The sequence below is a fragment of the Pseudopodoces humilis genome, chromosome 3 (genome assembly GCF_049639895.1).
Source record: "Pseudopodoces humilis isolate 2021_Gansu_Grassland_sample_001 chromosome 3, ASM4963989v1, whole genome shotgun sequence".
In the NCBI taxonomy this organism is placed as follows: domain Eukaryota; kingdom Metazoa; phylum Chordata; class Aves; order Passeriformes; family Paridae; genus Pseudopodoces; species Pseudopodoces humilis.
Genome location: NC_142202.1, coordinates 43,903,590 through 43,926,663, shown reverse-complemented (window position 1 = coordinate 43,926,663; position 23,074 = coordinate 43,903,590). Strand labels below are relative to the sequence as shown.

General features: G+C 39.8%; 1 protein-coding gene across 1 annotated transcript in view; it reads left to right on the top strand.

The window, feature by feature from the left end:
- PCNX2 (pecanex 2) overlaps nt 1-23,074 on the top strand; it is a 149,366-nt gene that overhangs the window by 117,314 nt on the left and 8,978 nt on the right. Inside the window, exons 26-32 of the mRNA XM_005518660.3 lie at nt 4,790-5,043; nt 9,273-9,506; nt 11,679-11,782; nt 19,201-19,345; nt 20,341-20,571; nt 20,913-21,187; nt 22,208-22,395. Of these exons, the coding sequence (XP_005518717.2) occupies nt 4,790-5,043; nt 9,273-9,506; nt 11,679-11,782; nt 19,201-19,345; nt 20,341-20,571; nt 20,913-21,187; nt 22,208-22,395 (1,431 nt within the window). The remainder of the gene's footprint in view (nt 1-4,789; nt 5,044-9,272; nt 9,507-11,678; nt 11,783-19,200; nt 19,346-20,340; nt 20,572-20,912; nt 21,188-22,207; nt 22,396-23,074) is intronic.

Below are 23,074 nucleotides of genomic sequence, written 5' to 3'. Positions count from 1 at the left end.
CTATCAGAACTTATAAATTACTGTTCTTTATTTTGTGGAACAGGTTCCACAAGCAAAAGAGCAGGAAGGAGTGGAAAAAAGTTATAGATTGAATGAAAATTATTGGTAGAATGAATCTAATTCTCCAGTTCATGACTTTCCATTTGTGAGCTCAGTTCACTCCTCTGAAGTATTTGGTTTTTTCTGTTTCTAGAACCATATCTGATGTGTGTTTCAGTAGAGGATGGCCTCCCAATGGTTGCAGTTATGCTCACTGTGCTTTTTTTGTGTGATAACTTACAGTTTTTTAAACTGCTATCCTGAGCAGAAAAGAAAAATGCTGGTTGAGAAGGAGCCTTTTCCATCAGAATTTGGGAATGCTTGGATTTGCAGCATAAACCTGTTGAAGCAGAGCCAGATAATTCTACTGTAATGCATTTATTTGTGCTTGCATTCCTGTGCTTGATTTTGGCAAACAAATGGTGGGCAACCAGGCATTTTTGTGGAGTCATCTGTGAAGAGACCTCTGCATGGCTTAGGAAAGGAGTTACCCTGGGCATGAGCCCTTTTGATGTACCCTGGCTGCTTATTTGTCAGCAATCCTCAGTGCTCAAGCTGTTGCTACCTTCAGCCACAATAATTAGTCTCTGTTCTGGATGTGTTGTTAAACTGAAGTGTTTTATGGAAATTAAAACTGCTCCTAGAATACTTCTGGTATGTGGTTGTGTCATGGGCTTTTCTTTCTGGCCCCTCAGATCTTTTCACTACCTGAGTTTTCAAAATTGAATTCAAAAGCACACTATGGTTTCAGCCTTTAATTCTAGAAGGCTGGGTGATCATTCAGTTCAGAGTATTTTATCCTCTTGAAGCAAGATTAGTCTTCAATTTCATTTTTCTCATTTCCATTTAGGTCAAATCATTCTGGCAAAGCACAAGTCTGTCCTCAAATCCTGATGTGTCAGGAAAATACAAAGAGCTCCAAGTTCTCACCCTGGCTTTCTCCTGAGCTCACACAGGCTGACCTTGCTTTGTTCAGCTGGCAATATTTTTTACATTGCTGGTTTTTTGGCAACCCTCCAGTGTTAGATATTTTACAAATGAATTGGTCACATCTATATTAGCAAGGGTCAGAGTGAATGACTAAACTTGAGTGAAGTGCACAAGATTATTTTCCTCCTACTGCAGGAAGAAATGAAAAAAAAAAAAAAAGTTTTTCCCTCAGATTTTGAAATAACTAATTACCAGTGAAAACATTTTCCTGTATTTTAATATTTAATGGTACTACACTTAATTATACTGCAGAATTGAAGTGCACGTTCTGTTCCCTACTCTTTGGTTTTATGAATAATTCTCTCAGAGTTGCTTGAACTTGCTAATTTTTTGAGAAGAAATATAAAAATTGTCATTTAAATCATCAGTTTATAGTACATACAAAAAAGTCCAGCCTTCTGTAGAAGACAAACACAAATGCTTGACTTCATTTACTGTGTCCTGTCCCTTCTGGCTCAATGCATAAAGCTGAGCACATGCTCTTAGTCTCTGTGGTACCACTGTCTGGAGTAATGAACCAAAGAGGATTGATGTATGCTCTGGTAAATGAAATTTTACAGTAAAATGCCAATCTGGCATTGAAGTCCAGCCAGTGCTTTAAGGACTAAATGCACTAAAGGCTCCATTAAAGATGAGAGGAAATTACTGGCAGTTGTTCTAGAACTGACTGCAGGAATTGGGAGGGAACCAACACATACTTGACCATCAAGCCTGAATGTTGTCTTTGTGGACTTGAGTCCTTTCTCTAGATGTTTGGAAATACTAATCAGCCAGGAATGAGGATTTGGTGTTTTGTCAGAGCACTGGCCACGGCTCAGGTTACACCTTTAAAGAGGGATACCCCAGAGGCTCAGCAAGCAGTGAAGACACCAAATCCCCAAGCTGGTGGTGCCCAAGTCCATCAAACAGCTTTTGTTAATCAAGTGCATGTTTGCCGGATGTTGAAGAGCACAGCCCTGGTTTCATTCTTTGGAATAAATCCATAAAACGACCACATGCACTCCTTTGGTTGTTCCCCATAGCTTTTGTAATAACACAGTTCCTCTTAGAATGACTCTTGCTCCTCAAGTTCAACATTGATTGCACCCCCTGTAGTATAATTTTAGCTGATTAAAATTGCCTAGCAAAGACACCTTGGAGGCATTTGAACCTGTAGAATTAGCTAAGAATGTAAATAATGTTCTGGCATCATCTTCTGTTTGTTATGCATGTGATGACAATTTTCTTTAAACATTGAGGGTCTCTGGAATTCACCTTTTCTTTGCCTTACTGGCCTCCTTGGGCCTGTATGTTACAAAATATGTCCCCTAAGCAAACTAGTAATTACAGAAACTGCAGTAATAATATTTGGCATTTATGGAAAGAGGTGGTACAGAGAATAAAGCCTTCTATAGAAATAAAATTTGATATTTCCATTAAAAATACATTTTTATATTTATTTATTTTATTTTCTTATTATTTTATATTTATTATTTATGTTTATGTTTTATTTTTATATATTTTATACGAATAGTTACACAGACTGAGGAAAGGCTCTTTAAAAATCTTTAAATCCTGTTGTAGCACGATCAGGAACAGATGTTCATTGTGTTTTTCATTTTTCATCACTTGCAAACATTTGGAAATACTTAATTTTGCACCTGGGATGAAGATGCATCTTCTCTTAAATTCAGTGTAATACTGAAAGACCTTTAAACTTTCAAAAATAGACGTAACAGCAATAGTAACAGCACCAGCATGGAGCATTTGTTTTACTCTTTTCAAGCAATGTGCAAAGGAATGTTTTCCCTAATTCAGTTTGAGTACGATGTCTTCTGACTGGATTTCACAGAAGCATCTGCTGACCCAGAGCATTTCTTGGGCTTTTTTGCTGTTGAGCAGTAAGTGTTAATTCATGTAGAAATCTGTGAAATATGAAGCAGAAGCAGTCCAGTTCATGTCCAGTCCAGCTGGAAATGCCAGCCTAATAGGTCATGGTTTTTACTTGGCAGTATTGAAAGGCAAGATGTTTATATTTGGATGACCTGAAGACTTTAATAATTTTTCATATTGTATTTCATATCCCTGAGGTCTAAGGAAGAATGCATATCAGTGTGTTAGCAACACTGTGTTCACAGTGTAAATTTCCATTCATGGCAAACTGAACAGAAAACACTGGAATATACTGAATATTTGCCATCTCTGAGGGCTACGATCCTATTTTTTCTCACACATTTCTTTCAGATTTTTCTATTCTTTTTTACTTGTGTGTTTTGCTTGCTGCACACATTTTAGCAGATGCACAGGCAAAAAAAAAAAAAAAAAAGTGATAACCCCTATTTTGTTGTATTTTGAAAGGTTTTTCTTAGTGAGGAGAAAGGGATATTCTAGATGCTACTTCTGTTGATACAAACTGAAGGTCACAGGTTGTTGACCAGAGAGCTGTGATGGGACTGGAACAGACAGATGAGGGCACAGCAGTTGTCATCATGCTCCACAGAAAGGCCTTTGGGATGCTGCCCTGCTCCAGTCTCTCTTTTGGGGTGCTGGCAGACTGCAGGGAATTGAAGCTGGCAGCGTGTTCTCTCCTGGCTCAACAGTCAGGTGATGAACACAGCCAAATTCTTCTCCCATTTACAGTGACACAACAGGTCTGTTGGTCCTGGTGGGGAGGGAGCTGTTGATCTGCAGTGCAGTGTCTCACATCCTTCTCTCCTGTCAAGTCTGTTTAGAAGTTGATGGAGTCAGCAGTCTGTGGGGTGATAGTGAACCTCTGGCAGAAGGCCTGTGCAAGATGTATAACTTGCATCATAGGAGATGCCCTTGAAAGATGGTTCATGTACAAACTCAGTGGAGAGTAAGTTCTGCAACAGCCTATGGAGAGTAAATTTTAAAAAGAAGCATACATCAAGAGCATAAAACTTATGTATTTTGAGAATAGTGGGAGGAGCAAATGGGTGTCTGTCTCAGTTTTTATTAATAGTGCCTTACATGGTATAGGAACTACATTCATAGATTTCAGATCTACAAGAGCTTGGCTTGACCATCTAGTGTGCACAGCACAGGCTGAAAATGCAGAGTCTGCATTACTGCTTCTGTATCTGCCTCATGACTTCCTTTTGAGGTAACATATCCTTTTTAGAAAAATTTGCTCTACTTTGATCTAAAGCCTGTGTAATAGACTAATTAGAAAGCTGTTCTGTTCTTGTGATGTACTGCCACTAGTGCTGTTCATTAGAGATGTTTGATCCAGAATAGCTTTTACTCCAGTGGGAGAGAGAACAACCCAGTAGATGTTATTTTTGGAACCTGCTTTCCAAGATAGTTTGCTAAAACCCAGATTTTACAAGTGCTCTGACACACTAAAATCTTTCTTTGGGTCCAGTATGTTAGTTGAATAAGCAGCCTGAGACTTGGATCAATTTGCCTAATGTGCCTTATGGAGCAAGACTCTTTAGTGTTGCTTCCTCGTGAGTTTTTATGAAGGCAGAAGCTGTAGTCTGTAGTTTAGCTCAGCTCAGAACCCATTAGAACTAGAACATTAGTTCAGACCCTTTTGGCTTTTATAGGTGACAGTAGTAAATGAGTAATGTACAGCCCTTTCTTTGCTGCTGCACATGGCTCACTTAGCATGTCGAGTTTGTTGCCGTAGCTCGTTCTTTCACATTTTTGCCAAGTGCATACAACCTTCAAACAAACTTTGAATGTGAGCTTGCAAGACGTCCTTTGTTTCCTCCTCCCCCAATAACTGGCAGCACACTCTCTTTTTCTCTCTGCCAAGGGACATACTGCCAGCAGAGAGAAGTGGAAGCTATAACAGAAGGAGATGAGGACAACGAAGGCTGCTGCTGCTGCAAGCCTGGGCACTTGCCTCACCTGCTGTCCTGTAATGCAGCCTTTAACCTGCGCTGGCTGACGTGGGAGATCACACGAACCCAGTACATCCTGGAAGGATACAGCATCATCGACAACAACGCTGCCACAATGCTGCAAGTGTTCGATCTGCGCAGAATCCTTATCAGATACTATATCAAGGTAACCTCTTTGGGTGTAGTGCACTTTGTTCCTAGGCAGGTTTGTCAGATAGAATGCTGTTTGTCTATAGAAGAAAGAGCATTTGAAGTCTTTTGCTTTATGTTTATCCATCTGCACCACAGTCTGGCAGTCAGACTGACTTGATTTTAGATCATAGAACTGTAGAATCATTTGGTTTGATCTTAAAATCATCCAGTTCCAACCCTCCTCCTATGGCAGAGACACCTTCCACTGGGATAGGGAAAATTAATTAATGTTTCCCTTTGCTAAATTTAATTGTGATCACTTATACTTACAGTTAGTACACAAAATGGCAGGCAAGCTTCAGTGGAGATCAAGAAGGTGAGTTACCATCCTGTGGTGATAAAGTCAGACAAAGCCTTCTTACTTATGTTCTTACGTTCTTACAACACATCACTAACAGTTTGGTATTTCTTCTTGCCTTGGCCTTTCCACTGTTTCTCTCTTTTTTTTCTGGAAAAGAAAAGGAAGATATTAACAAGCATAAGGTTCTTGGGAAACTTCTGAAGAGCTGTTTCTCGAATGTACCTTTTAGTAGTGCAAACCCCCTTCTTACCTTCTCTTTTACATATATAACGCAACAGATTTGAAGTTGGTTTATTCCATTGATTACACAGTAGTTCATTTACACCATTTCTATATTTGCATTGCTATTAAAATCACAATAACCACACAGATACGAATTTGTCAAAATAATTGAACCGTATAGTCTAGCAAGACACCTTCATCCTCTGCCAGAACAATTCACAGTCCAGCAAATGAAGAATTTGTTGAGCTTTATAGTCTTCTAGTGAAACAGCAAGAGCCAAGTGCTGCTTTCTATGCCACTGGTACTGCCATGAAGCCAGTTGCTAGAGATCCAAACCATCCCTGACATCTTTCTACTTACATCTCTGCAATTGTAAAATCTGTCAACTTCAGAGAGAGACCTGTTGTAAATAAGTTAATCACCATTTTTTGCAAATGAACCAATGTAGTAAAAACAAGCTCATTGCCTTACAAAGCTGCTTTGATCATGTAGTTGATTACTTCTGGGATTTCATAAATAATTTTGCAGGCAGTAGTGCCTGGTAACCAACCTGCTTTGTTTAATCAACTAATTAGAAATAAAGCTGCATGTGAGCATGATTTTTTCATTTTAGAAGTGGGGTTTGTGGCTATAAATTGTTTTAAAGCAATGTAACTAAGCTAAAAAAAACCACAAACCAAAACAAAAAAATAGCTCTTCTTTAATGAGTGTGTTGCTACAATTGTTTTGCTTTACTTTAAAAGGTAACCTGAATAACTGGAACATAAACTAATGTAGGCTGGCAAATGACTCAGCTTTTGAGGGGGAATGAGACTGAAAAAATCCCAGTCTAAGCTGAAATCAAATCAGCATCTTATTAGTTTAAAGCAGTGAAGAATTTTGCTTTATGAACTGGAACTGTTTTTGTGCCTTAAAATGAATTAATATTTGGAGGACTTGCTGGAAGTGTGAGGTTCACCACATGGGATGTGAAACTGAGCTGAAAGGCAGTTTAGAGCTTCTGATTCTGGACACACCTGAGAAGCAGCTGACGTAGATGGCTTAGACAAACTTTCATCCCATGTGATACAGGTGTGGTTGCTTAGTTGATCCTGATTTGAGTAGGAGGGAGTGGGTTAAATGCTGTGGCCCCATCTCCACTCTGTGCAGAGTTCATGTGTGCTACTGATGGCTCTGAAAACATGAAAATCAAATCTCTTCTTCTTGGATTTAGTTGAGCAGGAATTATTGTAGTGCACTCACAGAGTTTCATTCTCAGGAAGGTTGCTCTTCATTCTCAGCCTGTTGATCTGTGTAATCTACTTCTCTTTTTAGGGAAGGGTGAACAGAAGTTAATAATAACCTGTTGGCATCTTCAATATTAGCCTGGGCTCCCTTTAGTGAAGGAAGGGTGCACTCAGGAAATCCCTTTTCTAGAATGTCACTTCTCAAAGTTATCTGGATATTTTCTCCTTGTATTTTTAAAGTAATTAGTTTTTTTCCATAAACAGGGGCTTTAAAAAGATTTGGTAAAATCTTTAGTACAGCCTTGGAAGGAGAAGATTATAATATGTATTAGGTCAGCTTTTTTCCTGTTTATTTAATGCTTTCCTCTAAGTAAACAGTATCAGAGACAGAGGTGAGAATTCATTCCTTCCCCAGCTCTTTCTTCTGGGGGAATCTCGATCAAGACCCTGTACAGTTTCACCGTGAACATTTTAAAAGTCCTTGACACTTTCTTTTTAACGGTGTGAAAGTAATTGTAAGAACTATAGATAAGGCAGTATTCAGGTCACATAAAACACCAACTCAAAAAACACTTAGGCTGGAGTTTCTGCAGGAACTGCACTTCCATTGCATTGAGCATTTGGAGTGTTTTTGGTTTTTTCTCCAATGTTGTAAATATTTACCATATTGTTTCAGAAATGCCATATAGCTGAGGATGTACTTTTGCACAAAACATATCTTGTAAGAGTTACCAAGAGCAGAATTTAATTAGGTGACAGAAGATTTTGTTCTTTCTCTGTCTGATTGCCAGTCTGATTTTTTTCCCAGCTGAATCAGTTTCTTTGTAAACACAGATGAGGATAATAGAAAAAGCAAACTCTATCTCAAAAATCAACAAAGAAAATGTTTGCTTTGTTTTAGGTCTTCTATCCTTCAATAATAATTATTGTATTGCTCTTTTAAACAAAGAGTGGCACTGAGCATCTTATTCTGAAATCATATTTATTTCATTTGCAGTTTCATTGACAGCCTAGAAAGGCATAAATTTCTTATTATGAAAGGATTTTTATTCCCCACAAATAAAGTGGGTCAGCTCCTGTAGCCCTTCTGCATATACTTTGAAATCATTTTCTGCCCAACTACTGTGATTTTTTTCCCTTGTGCCTTTTCCAGCTCTTCTCAATATATTCTTAATTAAACATCTTCTAGCATTCAAAAATTCTGTGTATTCGCTGAGTGCTGTGTTTTCAGCTCCTATTGTTTCTGCATGAATCCTTTTTAAGGAGTGTATTGTTCTCCTCATGCCATTAAATGAAGGTCCATCCTGTCTCTAGCTGTCTGACTAGTCTTTTTCCTCTGAAGCTCAATTCTCCTCTTACTTTTTGTAATTATTTTGTACGATTTGGAAGAAGAACTGTGGAGGGATCTGGGGTTTTTAAATTGCTGGTAGCACTTCCATCCTTTGTAATCCATCATATTTTAATTTTATACATTTATTTACGTAGTACTATATCCATTGACTAGGTCACGTGGAACTACATCATCTTCAGTCATGAATCATACTTGCTTCTCATTTGCTTTGGAATCCTACTCTAAATTAATATTATAAAGCATTATAATGGGGCTTTCCTGCTGATGGAACACACTGGAACTTCTTGAGTTTCATATTCTTTTGAAAATATGCTCTAAGTTGTGTTTGGATAGAATTTTTTTAATTACTTTTTTATTTATTATTATTTTAATGTGTCCAGACAAAACGGTTAGAAAAGCTTAGAAACTCAGGCAGAGATATGAGATACGTGTGTTGCTGCTTTCTAGCTTTTATGTACTTGGTAAAAGAGCCACAGTTGAATGCTGCTCCCTCCTCAGTGCTTTAAAAGTTACTCAGTTATATCAGTTATCAGCTTTTTAACCTGACACGTAAGAAAAAATCTGTTATTCTTTACCTGCTGCATTGACAAATAATGGATTTGTGTCATACACATCCGTCAGGTCTCATCTTTGTGGCTAATAAAAATTAGGAAAGCATCATCCCAAGAAAACAGTAAGTCCACTGAGGGAAAAAGAGCCCTGTTTTGAGGATGTGACCATCTACTACTGTTTTTTCAAAATATGCCTAAGCTGTTATTGGTATTACCTTTTTGGTGATAGACTCTATAGAACCCTCTAGTACTGACATGTTTGAGTGCTGGAACTCTCTATTCCTATCATTGTGTTGATTTTCCTGGAAGGCAGAAGGATATTAAAAATACTACTTCTTTTTCTGTTGTTAGCTACCATTATCAATTATTATCATCTTTCTAATTTGAACACTTCTGTGAAATAATAATGATGCTAAGGAGTAAAATGTAAGAAACAGATACACTACTACAGTTCTTAATGGGGTCCTATTTGGCTTGTTCTCTTCTGTGTAAAAATATGTCTGCTTTGATCAGAGTTCAGAGTGACTAACGTTTGCACTTTTTGTCAACAGAGTATAATATACTTTACAGCAAGTTCTCCCAAAATCCTTGACTGGATAAAAGATGAATCCATCCAAAAGATACTGCAGCCTTATGCAAAGTGGCATTATATTGAACGTGACCTTGCGATGTTTAACGTTAACATAGATGAAGATTATGTTCCGTGTCTCCAAGGAATAACAAGAGCTAGCTTCTGCAGTGTTTATCTGGACTGGATTCAGTTCTGTGCCAGGAAAAGGGTGGAGGTATGAGTCTTCTTTTTTTTTTTTAATAGTGGTATTAGTTTTAATTCCTGGGATATGAGTGAAATGGTGCATGGCTACTCTTTTACTTGCTCAGGATTAGTAGAACAAAATTTATTTCATAAAAGCTTTCAGCTTTAACATAAAAGGAAAACATGTTCTGTGGAATGGAAAAAACATATTTTGGAAGCTACCCATGTGCAAAAACTGGGATCTTAAGGAGCATTAGTCTTTGAATACAGAACCAATTCTTTACCGTGCAAATTTCCAACAACATTAACTTTGTCAGCTCTAGAAAGCACGGATATATCAAGTGCTCACAGAAGTACTGCTAGAGAAAGTTCCAATCAGAGAAAGTCATCACAGCATTACAGTTCCTTCAGTGTTGCTAGTTATTGGTACCTTTGCCAGATGTCTGTGATGTCTGTGTATCCTTTTCAGACATTTGCTTGTATTTGTGTAGAGCTGCAGGATGGTAGGGGAGTGCATGGTGCACTTCCTGCTGGCACAGGTCACCTCTGAGAGCTCGTGACTAAACGTGAACCACACCACAGAACCATGTGAAACCAGTTGCAGCTCTAGAAGGTCAAGGGCAGATGTGCAGCTGTGCACTTGAATGCTCTGAGCCTCTAAGATTACTGATGGTCAGGAGTTGTTTGTCAGAAATGCACTTCTTCCATTACATTTCCAGGGAATACTCAAAATAGCCCAGAGGGAGAGTACAGTTTGAAACAAGCATATTGCCTCGATCTAATTTTCTGATTATTGCTGATAGTGGCAAAAGTGGAGAAGTGTCTCTTTCCTGGCCATGATGTGCTGTATTTGTGCATTTTCCCACTCAGGATCACAGACTGCACATCCCATTACTGACCTTAGTTGGTGTAACATCACTGAATCTTTCTTGAAACATCACCGAATGTTTCTGCTCCGCTTTTGTTCCTTCTCATGTCTCTAATGCTGAGTACCATTCCATCAGTTCCCCTGTGTATCATTATATTGATATTGTTTTCATTTAATTGTCTTCTGAGCCCTTTCCCACCATCCCACCATCTCCTCCTACTGGGAATACTTCACTTCTTTTCTTTCTCATCTCCATGTCTCAGCTCCCAAGTTCTGACACACAAAGAATTGCGGGGTGTGGAGAAAGCCACTGTTAATTGATGCCTTTCCACTTGTTCTCTAGATTTTCAAATTCAATAATAGATTTAGGGATGCCAATAGACTTGAAACATGTAAGTTAGATTTCAAAAGGCAAATTAATGCCTGCACTGGTGCCACACACACATTTATCTTTTTGTTACGTATTTTACCTTTGTTTTTTAGTTCACTGACTATAGAAAAGCAAAGTTCATGTAGGAGGTGGGATAAAAAAACCAAAGTTCACTGTACACGTAGCCCAGAAAATCATTATATTTTACAGAAGGAGCTGCATTCTCCATTATAATTGGCTTCAGTTTTAGACTCAAAGAAAGCTCTAAGAAATCACTCATTGCGTGGACTGAAATAATAATCTGTATCCTTCTGAAGAATAACTTGCATGAGGAGTTGTTCCAGTTTTTTCCTCCTGCTTGGTAGCAAAGTTTTCTTTGTGAAAATTTCATTAAAAAACCTCTCCTGAGCTAGTAAACATAAATGAGATGTTCTGACTGCTTATTAAAATGGGCTGTCAGTGTCATCAACCATTTAGCCAGATATTGTTATTCACTGAAAATGTGTGCCTCCAAACTTTTCCAAAGAGATTGTACTTCTAGAATCTGTGGTAAGGTTTCATGGGAACTGTGTTCCATGGAAAAGGGTTTTGGCTGTCTCCAATTGCAGTGTCTCCCAACAATAAGGAACCGCCTCCAGTTTAGAATGTGAGATCTGGGAGGAGTGGAAGCAAACTTAAACCCCACATATAAAAGACCACCACCACCAAAGCTCCCTTCCCTTGGGATCTCACTACCAGAGAATGAAATGTTCTGTTTCTAGCCAGTGGGCAAAGCAAGCTTGCGTTTTGCAAAAATCCTCTGATGGTGATGGTCTTCCTTCTTGGTCTGTTTAATGGCAAAGAATGTTTTGGTGTGTAGGTCCAGCTACACGCAAATGTTATGAATGTCACCATTTCTAGCATTGTGGTGCTTTTAAATGTGATGTTTTCACGTATTGTAACATCTTCATCTTAAAACTTTGTAGCACCTGGACAGTGATGAGGATTCTCCTCTAGTGACGCTTTCCTTTGCCTTGTGTATACTGGGTCGGAGAGCTTTGGGAACTGCATCTCACAATATGGCCATCAGGTAATCTTTAGGAATCCTTTCTCCTCATGTTAAAATAAAGACCTGTTTGTCTTTTTCCACATGACGTAGGTTCTCAAGAGCAGATTAGATCAAGGTGAAGTCTCATTCCTCCATAAAATGTTGGGGTTTTTTTTGTCATTCCTGGTCATCTTTTTCTTTTTGGATGGCTAAATAACTAATTAACAGTCCTTATTTTATAGGGCAAAGTAGAATTTTTGAATCAAAGAATGGGTACCAATGGTTATTGTTTGTGTTCACTCATGCCTGGCTGTTGGAATGCTGTCCTTCCTCTGGCATTCCAGTAGGAGGAAGAAATCTCCAGAAGAGGAAGAAACTGCTGTCATCTGAGATGTAGTTAACTAAATAATAATAAATGTATAAAGGGTTCTCCTCTGTACTCCTCAGGGGTGTATTCCTGTTCATTGTGCCACTTCATTCTGACAACTAAGGAAGGGAGAACCTCTGATCTCCTGAGGCTGCAGCTTTGTCTATTCTCAGAGCATCTACCTTGCTCATTTGTTCATTAATTCAAAACACTTCTTCCTAGGAAGTCTGGTTAATTTAAATATGCTTCATTGAGATTGTTTCTAAATGTGCTCTTCATCTTATATTTTCATTAGGGATTCTTCCATTTTCACTGGGAGTTCTGAATTGTTTGGGTATTACACAGTTTAATTTACACTGTGCTATAGATGAAGCATTTTATTAATAAAATAATGATTATTTTAATGGAGTTTAACTTCCCATATAATTTTAGGTTTTTATTAGATTTATTTAAACTCTCTGTGTGCACGGGAGTTTAATAACAATGGAGAAGCTGAATAAATACAGTGTCTGAGTGACCTTGCCATGTTGGCACAGAATGGTGAACAAAACTACCTAGACCTCTGTCAACATGCTCCTTAGAGAGGATTCGTCTTACTAACAAGCAAACAAGGACAGCATGTGTGATTTTGAATGCATTTTGTTATAGAACAGTCCTTTTAAATATTCATCCTAGCTTTGTTATCTGTTGAGCCATTTATAACATTTTGTTTTATGTCTTCCATGCAAAATGTTTGTGGTTCACATGGCTTATTTCTTGTTGTGCTGCTGATTTCTGCTTTCTAAAGGGACTTCTGTCATCTCTTTTTTACTGGTCTTTGCACATTCCCTTCCTGTAGTAGTTTTCTTTGCTGCATTTCTTCTCCATTTCTGTTCACTCAAATTAGAGTGATGTTAGGTAAGTCATTGGTATTTTTAAATTGTCCTATTTTTTTTGTGATCCAAATTTTAGAGTTCGGGGGCATGATGTGAAAGTTTATATGTATTTATGATATTTGTTTGAGAAAAGATTAAAGTGAATTTTGATCTGGGCCTGCAACAGATGGGTCACAGCGATATTAGGAATTCATCTAAAAATAACACAAAAGCTTCCTAAAACTGTCACCACATTGCATGCACTTTCCACTGGATCTTAAAATCTTCATTACAATGCTTTGGCTCTGATACAGATACAATAACAATGTCCCCTATTTGTATTGGCTTACATGGTTAGTAGCTAGTGCAAAGGGACAATATTATCTGAGACTTTCCAAAACTTAACATGGAAAGTATGAATGTTGAGGATAATTATTTGTATAGTGTGCTATAAAGACCTTAATAATAATTTCAGGAGTCAGCTAAACCACGTCTTTTCAAAATCTGACAAATACCAATGAACTGAATTACTTCCTCTCTTTTGATAAGTGGACACTCCATATTTAAAAATACTTTTCTTGGGGAGGGAAGGTCTGCAGAAAGGCAAAATCTGGGGTAGTCATCTGAGGTGCACAGCTCTGACACTTTTTTTTTTAATCTGCTCTATATAATCTTCAATTATAAGTCCTGGTTTTCTTTTTATTAAGCAAGTGTTCTAGGGCAGTATCAAATCTTTGTATTTTAAAAATGTATTTTGTGACATAAAAGGCACTAAGTGGAAGCTTCTCTCGGTATCTTTTCCAATGCTACTTCACAAAAGCTTTCCCTGGAAAAGTTTCACTGTGGAAAAACTGTGTCACTTCCCCACCTGGTTAAATTACTTTTAATGCATTTCCACTGTCAGAAGGATCTGGAGAAATAGAAAAAGAGTAGCACAGTTGAAGTTATAACCTGCTGCAGCTACAAAACATGACTTTATCTTGGTAAATTACATTTCTTCTTGTCTTTCAGAATGTGTATATCTTAACTGACAAAACCAATTTAATAGAAATTATTAACTGAGGAGCAAGGTGGATACCCTACCCTCCTGACATCAAGACATTTATCAACAGAAATCCCCCAAATACTTTCACTTGAGCATTAAGGGCAGGTCTCACCCTACTTACAGTGTTTATTGCTTCCAACAGATCTGCACAACTTGTTTAAACACAAGTGAGCAGTCAGTCAGTGAGACTCCAATGGGAATACAATTGTACAGCATGCCAGGGGAAGGAGACTTTGTCCAATGTGTGCAATGCTGATGAGGCCAGAAGGGGATGCTCACAAGAATTGTCTCCAGGCACTCCTCTATCTGTCTTTGGCAGAGCACAGCAGATCTCACCGAGGGCGATCTTGAGTGTTTCTGCTGGTCCTTGCCCCCAGCTCTCAGTCTGCTGCAGGTCTGCATTCAGTCAGATGGAGGAGAGGTACTTAAGATGCTCAGAAGTCAGAGGAACATTTCCTTGAATGATGCTTCACACCTTTTCTTTGAAAAGGTGCCATGATATTCTGGGGACCTTTTGGAGCCTACTAATGCTGAAGAGGGTTTTAGTTTCCTCAGGAATGGTCAGAGCAGGCAGTCTCACAGCCAGATGTGTGCATGAGAGGGGGATGTACCACATGTATGGGGTTGGAACTAGATGATCTTTAAGGCCCCTTCCAACCCAGGCTATTCCATGACTCTGGCTGTTGGGGTGTGGATCATTTTGTTAGAGGTCAGGGCTCCTAACATGTTTTTTCATGCTCAAATGCTGGATTACAAAAGTACAGATTTAGATTACTCTGGTAAGCACTGAGAATTTACCTTGAACATCATCTCAGGACTTTCTATTAATTCTTTCTGGGGAGCATCTTGTCTACAACATTGCTAGAGATTTTGGGATGAGTATGAGATGTAAGGGCCAGGTAGGTATTGAAGTCTTCTGTGTATGAAGAATTTCACATGTTCAGTGGAAGCAAACCAGCCAAGAATCTGCTGTGCTCTGCAGTTCATGTTTCGTTTTCAGAGATGACTGTGCAGATAGTGGGAAACTTTCTCTGGATTGAGTCTAGTCCTTGCTGTGTCTTGGAGGAGTGACAGTCATCCAGCTGCTGCACAGTGGAGCAAAGGTAATGCTACCGTGGGCTGTGCACTGCAGAGTTGAGAGTCAAGTTTACATTGTGTATGCAAACTATCAATTTGCACTCATTTACACATGATTTTGTCTAATCTATTAATCAGCGAATGTCACTGTGTAAACCAAGATTTTAAATGCTCTTATAATAATGTATGTAAATAATTATTCATTGTACCTTGTTCATGTAAATGTCAGTAGAAACCTAACATTAATACTAGATTACACAATAAATGAATTCATTAAGGAGGCAGAACATTGCAATGCAAATCATTTGCTCTTTTAAACTGTCATTAGGAGGCATCCTGCACAAAATGTAATTTGAAGAATGACATGACATTACCATTCATTTATTCAAATGTGAGTGATATGTTTAGTTGTGTATTTGTTGGAAAAAAATACAGAATAATTCTATTCAGCCACTAAAGCTACTAGTAAAGAAATATTTAGTAAAAAAATTCAAAATTGGAAAAATACAAAAATCTCTTGATAAAGCATCTCTCATCAGATACTTCCAACACTACCAAGCTTGGCTGCTCAGGTTCCCCAAGCTCAGTTTGAACAAAGGGTTGTTTCAAGGAATGTCTCTGCATGGAGGAGCTGCTGCTCACCCTGAAACCCAGGGAAGAAGCTGGCCCCACTTGTCCCTTCCCACCTGGTGACCCCACTGCACTGCCCAGCGTCTGAGGGAAGGGGAAGTCATAGAGGGCACGGGCCGTGGCACCACAGGGCTCCTGCTGGTGGGAGTTCAGGCGAACAGTGCAGCTTGATGTCTGCCAGAGCTGAGCAGGGCAGAAAAGTTAGACTCAGCTCACAACCACTGTCATCTAAAATATCCAATTAGAAGGGCTACCACTGAACATACTTCAGGTGAACTATGACATTCAGGTCATTACTAGCTCACAGACATGCCTGTTCCTTTATTCCTTAAATAAACCTACAGTTAACATTGGAGAAGGTCTGCAAATGCAAAATACACAAAGAGAGGTTCACCAGCTCATTATTCTGCATCCATACTGTTTTCAGGCTGGCACTAAATGCTTTTAGTTTCAGCTCTTGGAGCAGCATAAGGAGTGCAGTAGGAGGGAGTATTTGCTTTGGCACTGTTGCCCTCCCTCTGGTGTTTGTGGCACTACTTAATCCCCTCTTTTCTGCACCTTCAAGGGGCTGATGGTTCCCATGGACCTACCAGTCTTGTTCTAAAGTAGCTTGCAGTTGTGAGAGCAGCTCTTCAGGTTGCTAGCTCAGAGGATTTGAAATGTTGCCAGATACAGTAGTTATGTCTCTTACAGATTAATGTTGTTCCTTTGACATGTAATTTTACCTTAACTTGTTTTTTTAAATATTTTGAACCAGCCTGTAACTACAGCAGATTACTAATTGAGGTATGTTAAAAGTGGGCCAAGAAAGCAGCAACAACCTTGAGTGAGGCCTGAGATCAAAGTGGCTGAGTCAGGCCTGAGATCAAAGTGGTTGACTTTTACAGCTTCGTAATAATCTCATTAGTGTCTTCAGGAGAGAGCATAACAATGGGAAGAATAACGAGAGCTGTACCTTATATGGATTAAGGAGGCTGCGTGTTGCAGAAGTAATGGCTTGAGATAGTGTTGCATTATAGGCAGAATGTACCCAAAAGCCTCATTACAATTGTCAGGAGAATAAAAGATGCCCATGGTTTTGTGACTACAATCTCCTCCAGACCGCTCTGGTGGAGAATGCTATACATAAAATAATTGACTCTCAGCCTCTCACGACTACTGCCACCACTGATTTGCTCCTTGTAGCAGTCATGTTTGTTCTTAAAAATCCCAAGTTAGAGAACTTATTATGCAGAGGGATGACAAATGGATGAGCCTCCCCTAACTCCAGGGAGAACTGTAGGTGCTTCTCCCCCACTCCCTCTGCTGATGCTCAGCTGCGGTTTGCATGGCTGTGCCTTCTGCACATCCTGCTGTTCACAGCAGCCTGTTTAGCTGGTGCTGATGCCCATAAAACACTTTGATGTGAATGCAAACTCTCTGTCTGCTCTGGTGTTCAGATTTGGCTCTGAGAGCCTCCTAAGATGTAAAATCCAGTTCTCTTTCCTGCCTACTCCTCCCTTAGTCCCAGCCAACTTTTCAGAGCAAATACAGGGGGTGTTATGTGGGGAGAAACTATACTACAGATCATCATTAGATGCAGAGTTCAAGGTAGCTTTTACAATTTCATCCTGGGAAGAATATTTAGGTACAGAAGGGTTTTTTTTTCCCAGGGAAGGATTCAGCTGTGTGTACTAACGATGTCTGGTGGGTGGGCAAGTTAAAGGAGCCTTCCTTCACTTGCCTTTGTGATGTGTAGCCTTTTCAAAGCAGGTGATAGTCACATATTTTACCATGCTGGGTGCACTCACTGTTCTCCCCCCACCCTCCCAGCTGGCTTATTTTAGGGCTTTCCTAGCTATTAAGCAGGGTTTGAATATATTATCATTTTCTGAACTGTGGAGATGATGGATTGAAAGTCAGTGGGGACCAGGACCCACTCCTTAAGGACACATAATAACTCCCACTGAAATCAGTGCTTGAATGTTTTGAAGATCTGAGTGTGCCTGTCATAGGCATGTTTTAATATGTACCGTAGAACTAATAAATGCAAATCAGTTAAGAGCTCATAAAAGTTTCTCTGTACTCCTTATGTTCCCAGCAGTGAGAGCAGCCCTGCCTTTCTGGCTAGTTTTGGTCCCACTGATTAGTTGATTTGTATTACGTGATACTTTCATGGAGAAAATCAGTATCCAGCTGTTTCTCTGGTAACAACATATGTATTTCCACTTAAATTTCTAAGACACATTACTCACCAAGAGCAAAATTAGAATGCCTTTGAGCTGAAGTTGGCCAGGGATTTCCCAGTCTCTCCTTCCTCTCTCAGAGAAGAGAATATATTGAAAAGATATTTTTCTTTTTTATAAAATAATTAAGGAAGCTCAATTATGTGAAAAGATTGCGTATTCTCTAGAGAAAGGCTGGGCAGTAATAAAAACTGCTAACATCTTAATACAGCTTCTCCCCAGAGTCTTTACAGTCTAAAAGATCAACTGTTGTAAGATTGAGTAAAATCTTAACAGGTAGATGAAACCATGTCCTGTGGGTTTGCAAGATATGCCTGTTTTTAATAGATGAGTCTGTTTTCCTCAATTTTGAGATCACTTCTTCAGAGCAACATTGGCACAGCAGTCACCTACAAGCATTATACAAGTGACAGTGGCATGGGAATCTTGTAATTCAGGGTGCAGATCGGAGCTGAAGGCTGATTGTTTCCATTCACAAAGTCCTCACACAACCATCTTTTAACAACTACCTTTTTGTAGTTGTTTTGATTTTGTAGCTTTTACCTTGTGCTTATATTGTAGGTTCGGGTAAACCATCATGCAAGGCCAGGCAGAACAGCCTACATCTAGTTTCTTATGTTAGAAAAAAGAAACCCCATGTGTATTTGCTTTGGGGCTCATTGTTTCAGTAGGAAGCACCTGTTGGTTGCTTCCTGCTCTCACCTGGTTTGCTGAACAGTTCTGAAATTCAGTATTCTCAGTGCATCTGCTTTAACGCTCACATTTAGGTTTGAATGTCGTGAGAAAGGTCTTAGATTTCCTGAAAGTTGGTGGGTTTTTTTTAAATTATTTTTCACTTAAAAGGAGAAGTGTTAACAGGACTGATAAATAAACTTTCAGATAAGGAAGCAACTTCTGCTGGCTGCACGGGGAGTGGGGAGTGCAGCTGGCACTCTGACCTGGTCTCTTTGGCACAGCTGCAGAGAAGCAAAGCCCTGAGGCGCCCTATGACCCAGACACCCATCCCGAGGACATCCTTTATTCCGGGTGCATCTCGTGACCAGTCATGTACAGAGCATGCAGAAGGAAAACTGCCTCTCCCAAGGAATGTTTTTTTGTTAGAGAAACAAGATGTGACCTCTGCTTTACACCCACCGCAGGCACTCGCCCTGGGCCAGAGGGTCACCAGCCACTGCACAGCTCAGCACGAGGTGGTGACTGACATATCTGGCTTGGAGAGACAGGAATGACTTCTGGGGGTGACTGCTGCCTTTGTCTTACAGCTTGGACTCTTTTCTTTATGGGCTCCATGCGCTATTTAAAGGAGACTTCCGGATAGCAGCCAAAGATGAGTGGGTCTTTGCAGACATGGATCTGTTGCATAAGGTTGTTGCCCCAGCAATCCGAATGTCTCTGAAGCTACACCAGGTAGGGTATTTATTTATGTATTTATTTTTAGCATTTACTATTGTGTCTGGTTTCTTAGGAAAGCACAGGATACCTTAGCAACTTTCCAAAGGAGGGAAAAAAGAAAAAAAGAGGGAAATGGAGTACTTGCCACCTTATTCTAAGAAACATCTTTCACCAAAATGGAAGAATTTGGCATTTATTTATTTTGCATTCACTTGATTTTCTTTTCTGAAGCCCCGGCTGCCCATTTGAAACCACAGAGCCTGACCCTGCATTTTTCATTAAAAAAAAGCAGAAAATCTTGTCATATTTTACTTGTGTGGATACTATAAAGGTGCTTTCTAGATTGAAAGGGAATACATTGATTATGCTGATTTGACTGCTAATTTCAGGTCAGGCCCTGTATATCTTGGAATTTATTTTGTTCTTGCTCTGGCACATTATGATTTAGTATCATATACTTTTATCATGAATGATATTTATAATTGTTCTGGATGTTACTGAACTGCTGTGAATTCATACCTGATTCTTTGGCACAACAATTTTACGATGTTTTCGCTGGCCATGGTGCTGTTGGCTGAAGTTTCAGTATTGTGATTTGATAGTGGTAGTATTTGCTGATGGATTCCCAGTATGTGCTGTTGTTGGTGGGGTTTTGTGAATAAGAATTTCCACAAGAACTGTGGACTGCCCTAGGTGGTATCTCTCTCCAATTTACCCAAAAGCTCAGCCTTCCATAGTTTCACACTTCATTTAAAAAGAAAAAGAAAAGGATAAGCTGGTATTCTCCAAGTGTGTTTGTCCAGTGTAGTCATGAGATCAGAACAGGTTACAATAAAACTGAAATTGTACCTTTCTATATTACTGTTAAATGAACCTCCCAAAAGACACTCTTTATCAAGTGTCAAGTCACTTGGAGGGGGTCAGCTGGAAACTGTTTGGAAGTCAGTATTTTGTTTCCTGTCAGTATTTTTTTGTGTTTTCACAAATGTACCTGACCTCTTCAATACCAGGACCAGTTCACATGCCCAGATGAGTATGAGGACCCAGCAGTTTTGTACGAAGCGATCCAATCCTTTGAAGAAAAGGTTGTGATTTGCCATGAAGGGGACCCAGCCTGGCGCAGCGCAGTCCTGTCCAACCGGGAGGAGCTGCTGACTCTGAGACATGTGGTAGATGAAGGAGCAGATGAATATAAAGTTATCATGCTCCACAAAAGCTATCTGAGCTTCAAGGTGATCAAGGTAAACATGCCATCTTTCTAATATTGCAGTAATTTAGGGCTGTGGTAACTAGTACTGTTTCGGAGCAATGTGACTGAAAGGAGAAGTAGTTTTTAAGTAGGGACTGGAGGCCAAAAGAGCTCTCTTCAATTGACTTCTATTTTGCTACCCACGTTTGTGTCTCTGAAATATCATTCCAGGCTTTAGCAGGGAGTAGCTGCAAAAGTTCACAAAAAGCTGTTGGTGCTAAGACATGATGTGTCTGCACACTCAGCCACTGCCGTTCTACTTAGATCCTATAGTTCTGCATCCTGAGTAGCAAATGTTTTTGCACTATCTGCATGTTTCTAACCCACCTGCAGGTCAACAAGGAGTGTGTCAGAGGGCTTTGGGCTGGCCAGCAGCAGGAACTGATTTTCTTGCGCAATCGTAACCCAGAGAGAGGAAGCATCCAGAACAATAAACAGGTGTTGCGGAACTTAATTAATTCTTCATGTGATCAGCCACTGGGATATCCAATGTATGTTTCCCCCTTAACCACCTCGTACCTTGGGACACACAGCCAACTGAGGAACATTTGGGGGGGACCTGTCAGTTTGGACAACATTAAAAAGTGGTTCAAATCCAAGTGGTTAAGGTAGGTGTTGAATTTTGGCTATGCTGATAAGAGACCCTGCTGTCTCAGTTTCACTGTATTTTCTGTTAAAAGAGAGTAATTATGTATTGTTATCTATGGGTATAAAAACTAATTGCAAGTAACTCAGAATATAACAAAATAGTGCAGCAAATAGAACAGAAAGGAAATCCATTGCCTCATTCATGACAAAGCTTTCTACACGTTCAAGAAGAATCATTCAAATCACGCAGCACTACAGACACTTCTCTTATTCCATGGAATTTTACTGTTCATGCATCTAAATAAGGGTATTTTTTCTGTCACTCTGTAACTCTGAACATGAGTAAATGTGCTGGCGGATTTTGGTGACTTACGCTCTGAAGCTTTGGCAGTTAGATATTCATCCCCAAGTTACCGTTCTTGATCAAAACACACTTAAAAATGTACTTGCTATTCACCAAAACTGCCTAACTTCCCCTAGCTATGCATGATCGATACCTGACACTGCAGCTCCCATTCCTCCTTGCACTTTTCACACAGCAGTAACTCCCTTGCCTCATTCCCTGCCCTGTTGCCACTGTAGCTGAGGAGAGGCAGAGCACCATGGAGACACGATGGGAGCCAGCTCGCATACCAAGACTTGTGTTAAAATGCCAGTATTATATCTAATGGATTAACAGGCTGGTTTCCCACCATGCAGCCCATCCCTCTGAACTCTCTCCAGCCCATTTCTCTTCACTGCTACTTGGTTACCTCACACAGAAGTTTATCCTGGGAGACCACTGTAACATGAGATAAAGAGCCCTAAGGTATTTCAGGGTTCCAAAGCCACTAAACACAGACAAGGGTCATATACAATCGGCTTGTGTCATAAACAGTTTTGCTCCAAGTAACCTTATCACACCATCATCTTTGCCATCTCATAAAATGTCAGAAGACCTGCAGTGGTGTGAGAGAGAACACTCTTTGAGGGCACCTAACACTGGTGACACAAATTTTCATGTGCGACAAGTGGCTGACCCTGTGTGTTCCTGCAAACAGAATGCGAAAGGACTGCCACGCAGCAGCTCACCATGAGAGAGGCAATGTTGAAGAGGTGGACAGTGGAGGGGGGTCTTCATCCAGCAACAATTCCACAGGGAATTCAAGCCAGAGCAGTAGCTCACAGCCTACCAGGGATGGAACCCCTCAGCTGCAAACTTCATCTCAAGAGGTCCACCAGCGGGCAGGTATTTGCATGATTTACTTGCCTTTCTCTGGAGTCTTCTCCTGGGAGATCACATGGGCAGATGCTTTTGGGGAGTCCCCAAACTAATTTTAGAAAGAGTGCAGTTTGTCTCTCCTGATGACCAAGAACATGCAGGGGAAGGCTTTCTGATACTGTTTCAGGTGTTTACTGGGAGGCTGTAACACAAAAAGGATTCACCAAAGGTTCCACTGTCAAAGTCCATGATGGGTAATTTTTGGCCTAGCAGGTGCCACTAAGAATGCCAGAATGAGAAATGCAGATGGGAGGGAGTGTACACATGTGATGCAGGGAGCCTGGACCACAGTGAACCCCTGCTTATTGTTGAATGGGAACAGCAGAATGAAAGCATGCGAAAATCTTAATTATCTTGGAAGGACCATGACAATTTATTTGAGGAATTGGTTTGGCTGCTCATCAGCGCATGTGGAGAACAAACAAATGGAAAATAGCTTCTTACATTTATATAGCAGTTAGCAAGAGAAAATGAAACATTGCCAATCATTCTGTCAACTAACAGCTGAGCCCTTCTCAAATTATGGATTCTAAAGTGCTTCAGACATATTCACAAGGTAGAACTAGTAGCCTTTACGTTGGAAATGTATGATAAGTAATAAGGATAAGGATAAGCAACTGTTTAGACAGTCACATCCAGAGGGTAG